Genomic DNA, 10,553 nt, shown 5'->3' with positions numbered 1-10,553 from the left:
AACAGATGAGCGCGTGTAAACAACTGCAAATTTATCAAAGGCAAATTTAGTACCTGCGATTTTGCTATAGTGTAAGGTTCAATACTGCGTAGAAAAATAATTAGAAACCATTATTTGCGTTAATTTCAGTTAGACATTCTCTAAAGCAATTAGATCATTCGCTCTTGATTTGTATGAGGCGATAGTTGATACGTTCTTCGGCCACATCAAATATAACCTCATAGAAATCTCGAGCTCATAATCTAATTGTTAATTAGAATATTGACTCTGGGATATTAAAAGTATATTAAAGCGTATACTAAGCCGTAATTTAAGGTCATTACATATATAGTGAACGGAAATTGTCACCCACGAACAAAAAAGGAGCCATTATGATAATCTAACAAATATTGGCAGATTGTCTCTGCACTTCGGTGGTTTTTAATTTATAAGAACCCTGAAACGCTATTCTCATTTTCCCGATCGACATGATAACTTGTTCAACAATTTCCTTTTTGTTTTTCGGATAGCATTTACAAAACGTTGGAAGTTCATGATTCAATTTTCAAAAAATAAACCAACTGGAGTTAATCTGTTTACACTGTATAGCACGTACATATCGTGTGACCATCTAAAAGCAATTATACCGTGCTAATTATTGCCTGGGATGCCTGTGGCAGGCCACGGTAAGGTTTGCCCGGGGTTCCTTTTTCACTGTCGACGAAAATCGACAAATTTGATTGACAATGAAATGCACGTCACAGCTAGAAAGTCCTATTTTTATTGGGTTAAACTTGGAAGCACATGCAAGATGACATGTTTTTGACAGGAGTAAAAGTAATGTTATTTCCAAAGAATCTGCGATTCTGGCAAAGAGTAGCTTGTGTAGACAGTGTAGTGCTCTTAACAACGTGTACTTGTTCAGGAAATAAACATAAGGTAAGACATTTTAGAAGGCGTTTCGACTTTGTGTATTGAATTGAATTGTGAAAATTGCATAGAGTTCGCGGTTCATCCGTGCCGTGTTACGCATCGAGCCAACGAGTTCACTGTTCACTTGACCTATGTGCCAAACGAGCCGACGAGTTCAGCAACCGCACCTGCGTGTTCATCCGGCCTACGTGCCTAACGCTTAGTCTAAACAAGAAGTTTGAAGCAACTTTGACACACGATAATTATCAAATCAGAGTATTCAAAACTCAAGGAGTCCATCACGGAAAACATCGACAAAAACCATTTCAAAAATTGGCTCAGATATTTGTTGGTTTGCAAGTGAAGATATTTAAGCCTCGAGAGTTTTACTCTATCGAAACTTTCACAGTTCAATCCATGAGTCGACAATCGTGCTGCGTGTATGTTTAAGGTTTTGTGTATTCTTGCTAACAATGTGCTAACTTGTTTACCATAACGCACATGTAAATAGTGCTTGAGAGAAGGTTTATTCCAGTCGATGTTTATTTTATTTTCAGTGTTCCACTGTTAACATTTATAAATACAAAGGGAAATATTTGTTAAGAAGAATTCCTCGTGCTTCTCATGGAAGCTTTAATCGTTTCGTGATCTCAAATAAACACGCACACATTCTCAATGGGAGTATGTACCAGCTCGTACCAAAGAAACAGATAAATGTCACCGCCATCAGCGAACTGCAACGGGGACAAACGACCGAAGACAACATTTCCTGAATTATTGCTTAACTCACTCAGGAAAGTTTTCATTTGCAGTAGACTGTTTTCTTGAACTTGACTATGCAATCTTGAAAGATTTTATAAGACATATTGCACGAAATGAATTTTTTGAAGTTTCACATCAGGCATTTTATTTGGTTAGAAAATTTATTTGCTTCAGAAATTGATATGGCAGCCATTCGAGAACCAGTGTGGGCTTATTTAAGGTATCAGTGTACACCAAATTTGATCATTTTTCAAAAGAACTGTTTTTCGCTATTTCAGACAGATCTTATTGCAATCTTTCATTTAAAAAAAAATCCTGTAAAAAAAGATTGATTCTACGCAAAGTTGTTAGCGAAAAACGTTTCTTACGATAAATTATCTCTAATTGATAGTTGTCAACATGTTCTCATGAGAAGTAAATTTCCATTAACAGATCAGGTGACAGACGCGGTGTTGTGCGATTTTCACACGTTTGCGTTTGTGTTTTAAAATTGGTCGTCGACGAGTTGCTTCGAGTGTTTTGCTTTTGTAGTGGTAACGTCTTGATCTGCACGCGTACGTCCCCGTGGGTTTCCTTTCCCTTGTTTACGCGAGCGCTTTTTACCTGTCTTCGGCATCTCTCAACCTGTTTCGTTAGATGTAATGTGAATCCACATTAGCTAGGGCATTTAAAAAATGGAAAACGAAAAATTGAACGAACATTATTTCCTTACTAACCCTGTTGCGCGAGCGGCGGAATTCAGATCTTGCAAAGGATATTTCCCGCCAGGAGCAACATTTGAACCCGCTTTGCAATTGATATGAGCTCTGTTGTTTAAGTAAAACAAGCCTTCACTTGGTCGATCAACGGGTCATTAATTTCCACGCGTTTTGTGTAATTATCTCATTACAACGGAAGAACGCCCCAAAGTATATTTTCCTTCATATCTCGAAACGGCTATCTTTTAAAACAGGGAACTGGGAATCGGAGAATGGGAATGGGGAACGGGAATGGGAAACGGGAATGGGAAACGGGAATGGGAAACGGGCAACGGGAATGGGGAACGGGAAAAGAAAATGAAGAACGGGCAACGGGCAGCGGGCAACGGGCAGCGGGCAGCGGGCAACGGGCAACGGGCAACGGGCAACGGGCAACGGGCAACGGGCAACGGGCAACGGGGAATCTTTAAAAGTGGGAATCTTTAAAATGGGGAATCTTTAAAAGCAGGAATCTTTAAAATGGGGAATCTTTACAAGCGGGAATCTTTAAAACGGGGAATCTTTAAAAGCGGAAATCTTTAAAATGGGGAATCTTTAAAATGAGGAATCGTTAAAAGCGAGAATCTTTCACACGGGGTTCTTTAAAACCGGGAATCTTTAAAATGGGGAATATTTAATCGCGTTAATTAATCTTTACTGAAAAGTGAGCGAGAATACCTCATTTTCGCACCGGAAGCTATTAGTCTGTCACATGTATCAAATCAAGAGGTACAAATGCAGTTGTAAAATTTATTCATTGTAATTATATTGTACGCTATTAAAGCACAACGGATTAGCGGGATAGTGGAGCGATTCGATTCTCACTCTTTCAGATCCGTTACACCGACCGAAGAATCGAACCGCCTGGATTTATCTTAACCCCGGACTGTGACATTTTTATCGTGAGTTTCGCAGCGAAAGATATTTGTCCTAGCCTTATCACGGACTTACGACTTAATGACAAATCAAAGAAAAACACAGTTTTGGTTATTTAATCGATAAATCAACAGTTCCCTAAATCTGGTTTTGACATGACGTCGCTAAAATTCAAACTACAAAACTGTTGATCCTCCTGAGATTTTACTTCCGTGATGTATAAGAGCAGCTGAAAACTAATATTCATACAAATTTTCGCTCCAATTAGTTCTTGGTTTTGTAATAGACTACGCTTGAATTTCTAAGCTTTTGCGTGACGCGGCATTTACATGACGGGCAAGAGAGCTGTCATGTTGGTTGAAAAAGTGACTTATTTCGGGGAATTTGGCTATCTGAACAGTTTATGTATTAGAAAAAGTATTATTTTTAAAATGTTTTCGAGGTCGCGGAGAGATAAATTCACACGTTTGTAGCAAAACTCAGTGACAGATGTTTCTGCTGGCTCCCTGCCGCCATCCGGATGGGTACCAGCATGGCTTCTCCATGAAAATCCCTATAAATTTGGGTAAAACATTTCTCCGCATATCTTGCGCCTGAATCTTGGCGAGAGTCTTTGTATATTTACCTTCTTTCTTTTCAAGATTCTGGACTTTATCTATTGAACTGTTTTGATTTATTTTGAACGAAGTGACACTGAAAATCTGGCCTCATTACAAACAAAAACAAAAACAAAAACAAAAAAAAACAAAAACAAATATCATTTTCCACGTTGCAACACTACTTCAGCCAGTTTTGATGCCATTTCTAAACACCATGCTCACTCTTGTTCCATCTTGCCGATGACCCGGAAAGAGACTGTACTCGCACAGTAATTTTCTGACCACCCTATTTTCCACTACAAGCACAGTGACGGTTTCTTCAACACTTTCTACAGTAATTTCTATGGCTGATCTAACTGACTAATCCTGGCACTTTACTAGTAACTTCACAATTCATTCCAATACTACGCTCACTTGCCAAAGTATCCCACGGAGTCTTATTACTTTCTAGTAATCAGATAAGACAACTAAGCCCGTGTTATTATCTTCTACATGAAGCATGTTAATTACAATAGTGTTGACTCCAACAGAGGGCGACAAACTAAAGGAACATTCTACAATTCTAACGAAAAGCTGAGAGAAAAGCAAGAAAATGGCGAACGTAACTGAAAATGTTGGATGCGTGACACATCAAAAGATTGCGTACTCGGCAGTAAACAGTACTCTAGTTGTAATTGCCTTTTTGGGAAATGTTTTGGGTCATTGTTGCTCTTCGAGAGCTGTCGTCCCTGCATCCGCCATCAAAATTATTGTTGGGTTGTCTTGCCTGCACCGATCTCTGTCTGGGTATGATCACACAGCCTCTCCACGTTGTCCTTTTGTCATCACCAGAAGATTCCCAAGCTCAGAACTATATTTTCATTGTTTTTAATAGCTTGACTGCAATGTTCGGTGAAGTATCTTTGCTGACACTGACTGCAGTAGGTGTGGACAGACTTCTTGTCCTGTTAATGGGACTAAGGTACAGACAGGTGGTAACCTTAAGACGTGCATGGATTCTTGTGCTGTGGTTTGGCTCTTTAGCATTACGGTTGCAATGATATTTTTCAACTTTCGTATTACCATTTTCATGATTTCTATAGCGAATGGAGGAGGAATTTCGCTGAACATAGAACGGTACCAAACAAACTATGTCCAGTGCATTATGGGTACAAATTACATTAGTGGTTTGTTATCTTCCATGTGCTATCGTAGTTACAATATTCGCCATCACGGAAGCGCACACACAGTAACTTGATCTTTCTTTGGAAGCAGCGCTAACTGTTGTTTTGTGCAACTCATCTCAGAGCCCATTTCTGTATCGCTGGAAGATGAAAGGAACAGGGCAAGCAGTGAAGGTCACGATCAGACAGTTTTGTTGTTTCTCTTGTTAACTGTACAATGCCCTAGTTGTAACTGCGACTTGCCCTAAGCGTTTCAGAGACTAACGCTTAGTGTGCATTACTATATTGGCCAATTTGGAGTTGCACAGGTAACTGGGGCGAGTGTCAAATTTCAAACGATCGATAACTGACACAACCACATGAAAGATCACTTTGAGATTGGTTTTTCGACCAACTTTGAGGCTTTTAGGTTGAAGTAAGACAAGGTTATGAACTTTTAAACATTGTTTTGAATTAACCGTACCTATGTAAACGAATCTTTACCTTTGTAAGAACTGTAAAATTACATCATGTACCTACTAATTGCAAGAAGCTAAACGCAACTTTCAATAAACTTTACAATCGATGAATTCATTCGTTACCATTTTGAACTAGCATTACGAAAAGAAGCTAGCTATATAGAACCTCTCTAATTTCTCAGTGTTTTTTAGCCTGGTTTGTCTTATTTTGAAATACTCATAACCTTTATAAAACGCAGTGGTCGCTAGACAGTAGTGAATAGAGGGAAATGGTTAAGAAGGCCGGTAAACATCAAGAATAAAACAAACAGGCTAAGATTTATGTTAGAAGGTCCTTGACCCTGCACATCTTTTGTTTTATACTCATTGACTATGCATGAATTACATAATCTTCCTTATTGGTTAGTCGTATGAGCACAAATAATCAACTTCTGTATTTTCCCAGGTTTTGTGCAGAATCAACCCCAAAAATAGCCAACAAAAACCTACAACAAAGAACTTTGCCAGGTTTCATAACCATTTTCCTCTACTAACTATGGTTAGACACCAAACTTTTTCATGGTAAAGTTAAACGAGGAGAAAAGAATAAGAAGAGTGTGAAAAAATTTAATCAGCCAAATCAATTAAGCGGTACCTGTTGTACAACCACTGATAAAGAAGTTAAAATATTTCACGAAATGAAGCCTTTCCAGTCCGGTGCTGGTGCTAGACGGGCAAAGTCACCTAAAATGTACATGTAATATTTGTGCAATGATATTGGATAGAAAACTATAGCATTGTTATTCATATTGGTGGACTCAGTGCAAACGTTCACACTTTTCTTCTTTCCGTGTGAGTTATTGTTCAGAAAAAAAAAAAAAAAATTAAAGAAACGCCTCAAGTAGAAGGTTTGGAATGAACTTTATACCGCTGCTTGACAGCTTTAAACAAGTTAAGGAATGATATATTAGGATTCATATAGTACTTTCTTGATCCACTCTATTATGTGGAAAACATTTGGAATCCAAAGATTTGGCGCAAAAAGGAATCTAAAAACTATTTGTTGATTTACTGTTGACTTGGAGAAAAATCAAGAAAGAGCGAGTGGTTAATTGTTCACAACCTATCGGGTGATAAGATAAAAAAAAAAAAAAAAAAAAAAACAGATGAATTTAAAACCGATCTATATAAAACTTAAATGACGTTCTTTAAATGACATTACTGGTTTGTTATCTTCCATACATTATAACTGTTGGAATCTTTGCAATCATTCAGCCAATTACGACAACCCCTGACATTGCTTCGCCTGTGACTCTTTCTCTACACTTTATTAATTCGACTCTGAACCATCTCTGTATTTTTGGAAAGTAAGAGAAGTTAGGCAAGCGGTGAAGTGTTAAAAGCTGAAAGCTGAATCAATTGTCCCAAACACCGTTCCATTTACACATGTACATCGGATTCTTTTTTAATTTTGCCAAGATTATCTCTCTGAGCACCTGCCCATTTCAACCTCTGTTCGTTTATCTACGAGACATATATGCTGAAAATTCTATGATAATCGGCTTCTAGATATAAAAGATATTAAACGACAAGTTTAAGGGTTGATATCACTATGAAAGAATCAATGTTTTAAAGTCGAAAAGTACACCTATTTTTTTTTCTGTATCTTGTTTTCTATCCTTTCAAATTGAAAAGTTATTCTTCTTTTACAAGCCAACACTGCAATTTGGAAAGAGTAAAACTCTAAAATTGTCCGCCATGCATGTTGAACGACGTAACTGGCCCCCCATCAGAGCTCTTTGCATTTTTATCCCAATATATCAACATCATCTTGTAAACGATATAACAAGATATCCACTAAAGGTAAAACATTTTCAAAATAGCGTAACGGTACGGAAACGCTCAGGGGAAGGGTAGGGGATCCAGCCACCCCCCTTGTGCAATGGAGGTGCCACAACAAAAGCACTTGAATGAAACACAAATCGAATATGATTTCATACTACATGTACAATGTAAGTTTGAATCAGACGTCAAATTAAACAAATGGGAATAGAAACATGCGTGGAAGGTTGAGACAAAAAGAAAATATATGAGATTTTGATCTGCTTTTTGTTCAGCTCTTTTCAATTTTATTTTAATTTTAATTCAATTTTAATAATACCATGTTTATATGTTGTAATCAATAATGATGATTTCATGGCAAGAGTTAAATCAAGTTTGGTGCCCAAAAACAGGCGTGGTAGATGTGTGTGGTTGTATTTTTGAACTTGGCTGTACGAACTTGATTAAAAACATGGGAAAAATGCTCGAGAACAAGGCAAAATAGAAAGGTGGGTAGCTGTAGTAATTTGCTTACTGATCAAGAAATTCGGCAGCGTTTTTTTACAGTAAGGCCCAAAGCCAGGCAGCATATGATATAAATACAAAAGAAATGACTGACATTTAGACATTAACTTTGTCGTTCGCACCACAACCGCTACAATCAAATACATACGTTTTGAGAAGTGCGTATTTAATAACTGAATAAAATGAAACCCACAGGTAATAGAGAAGAAATGTCGATGTCCCGTACTTGTTTTTGATTTTAAAAGAGCCTTAAAATCGATTTAGTTTATTTTTAACTTTAAGTAATCATTTTTTGTCACAATCCCATATTTCTGATTGAAAGCTAATACATGGAGATATCATTCACCGCAGCTTTGAAAAAAAAATAGAAAATTTAAATTTGTTTGATCCACATGTTAGGTTGATCGATCGGGTGGAATAATACTTTCCTTATTTGATTAGATGGCGTTTTTCGGCTGCTGTCTGCTACAAGAAAAGATTTCTAACTTTTAATTGCAAAATAAATCTTCGCCTTGACTGCAACTCGTGCTATTTGTGATGACCTTTCCGTCAAAAAATCGACGCCGAAAAAGGGTTAATGCCAAAAAGCAGGTTTCTCCAATACGCGATCTCATACGTTTGGGGCCATATTAGCTTTGATTGGCGTCAGTTGTCTCTATGTTTCTAAAAAGTAGGGCATTAGTTGTTGTTTGTAGTCAATGGTGCAAAGGTAAAATGGCGCCGGTGAGAATGACAAAGCAGTTTATGATTTATTTCTTGTTGTTGTTAGGCAAAACAAATTAAGTTCATCAAGTCTTGGGATTATCTGTTTACTTAAGGTTTGTTTTTCAGAACTAAATCAATTCTTTACCTTTCGTTACTTTCTTCCCATCAGAAAAAGGACTGTACCTACGTTACGATCCCCTGGATAAGGGAACAGGCGAGCGTTGAAAAAAGAAGTCTCCTTGGCAAGCCATGAACCCAAAAACACTCCTGGGATAACAAACTAAAGCAACATTTACACCTCTACTAACCAGCTGGAAAGGACATAAACATGGTGAACTTAACAGAAGATAGAAACCGCACAGAGACCGAAAGCCTATTTTGCACGACCGGTTCTTATGCAGCATATCAAAAACTACTTATTTCAGCAGTGAACATGACCCTATCTATCACTGCATTTCTTGGAAGTATTTTGATCATTATTGCACTTAAAAAGGTGTCATCTCTTCGTCCGCCATCAAAGCTCTTGTTAGGTTGTCTTGCAAGCACCGATCTCTGCGTGGGTCTCATTACTCAGCCTCTTTTCGTGGCTTATATAATGTCTCCAGAACACTCCATGCTTTGTTATTATCTTTCAATCCTCTTTAATAGATTAAGCATAATTCTTGGCGGAGTATCTGTGTCAACGCTGACTGCGATAAGTGTGGACAGACTTCTTGCCTTGTTGTTGGGTCTAAGATACAGACACGTTGTGACATTAAGACTTGTGCAGAGTTATGTTGTTATTAGCTGGTTTTTCAGCATCGTCACTACATTGACGTCCAGTTATGACGCGCGAATAACGCTATCGATCACATTTTCAGCGACAATACTTTGCATAGTTACCTCAATCTTCTCTTACACAAAAATTTATCTGACGCTTCGCAATCATCAAGCTCAAGTGCAAGGGCAGGTTCACCAAGGACTTCCAAACGGAGGTGGAATGCCACTGAATGTAACTCAATACAGAACGACAGTGTCCAGTGCATTGTGGATACAGATAACATTAGTTGTCTGTTATCTTCCCTATGGCATCGCGGCTATTTTTGTCATCAATGAATCACGAACGCAATTTCTTGATCTTGCATGGGAACTAACACTATCTCTGTTTATGCTAAACTCGACCTTAAACCCGCTCCTCTACTGCTGCAAGATAAAGGAAATAAGACAAGCAGTCATGGATACGTTCAGACGGTTTTCTTGTTTCTCGACGTAGCCGTCATATTGAACGTGAAACTCGTATAACCAAACGACAGATCAGGTTTTTGGTTTTGTGTGTAGGAAAGCAATGACTTGGTTAACCCTATTCAATACCGGGAGAGGGACCCGAGACCGGCAGGGTAGGACTCCTATATGTAAAGGTCGGGGATGTTCGTCGGAAAATTTGAATTAAACCCCTAAAGGAGACCAATCTCTGTGTGTTGAAGCTTTATTTTACCCCTAAAAGACTCGAAAAGATGCCACTTTAAACGTAATTGCTCCATTACTAGCCGCTGGTCTGGAAAAAAGTCCGCGCTAGTAGACCGAACTTGAGAGACCGATGGAAATCGAGCGTAAAAACCGAAATAAGAGCGGGTTTTGCTATTATTTCTTCGAGTGCACCCTAAAAGATACTTTAACAGCTACAGTGATAGTGTTTCGTCATGAACAACCTAATCTTTGATTTACACCCCTAAGCGAGACGACGGAAATACCTTCATATGAGAATCCCCCTCCCCGGGGCTTGTGCTTCCACGGTAATGGTATTTTAGCAGGTATTTTTTCCGAATTTTGGAATTTTCTTGAATCAAAACCTCGAGACAAGTTTAAAAAAGGCGATAAAAGCGAACAACGTTTCGGAGTCGTCATGTCACCATTTTTAAGTTTAGAAAGATAAGATATAAACTGTCAGAAAAAAAGATTAACATAATAAATAATTAATTAAGATGCAATGTCACGCAAATAGTTTTGCCCTAATTGAGTCTGATTGGAATAATTGCTTTATTAAAAACGTTCCCAAAA

At 38.1% G+C, this 10,553-nt stretch overlaps 1 protein-coding gene and 1 pseudogene across 1 annotated transcript; both read left to right on the top strand.

Annotated features, from left to right (window-relative positions):
* Positions 1-4,433: 4,433 nt before the first annotated feature.
* LOC149101012 (5-hydroxytryptamine receptor 1D-like) lies at positions 4,434-5,238 on the top strand (annotated as a pseudogene).
* A 3,324-nt stretch (positions 5,239-8,562) lies between these two features.
* Positions 8,563-10,553, top strand: LOC149101011 (melanocortin receptor 5-like). Its single transcript, XM_089276205.1, has one exon. It carries the CDS (start codon positions 8,845-8,847, stop codon positions 9,766-9,768), a length of 924 nt encoding a protein of 307 aa, XP_089132331.1. The 5' UTR covers positions 8,563-8,844; the 3' UTR covers positions 9,769-10,553.

This window comes from Orbicella faveolata, unplaced genomic scaffold (assembly GCF_042242905.1).
Source record: "Orbicella faveolata isolate gen_17 unplaced genomic scaffold, um_ofav_v1 contig_4, whole genome shotgun sequence".
NCBI lineage: Eukaryota > Metazoa > Cnidaria > Anthozoa > Scleractinia > Merulinidae > Orbicella > Orbicella faveolata.
Note: the sequence above shows the minus strand (reverse complement) of the source record. Positions and strands in the feature narration are given on the sequence as shown.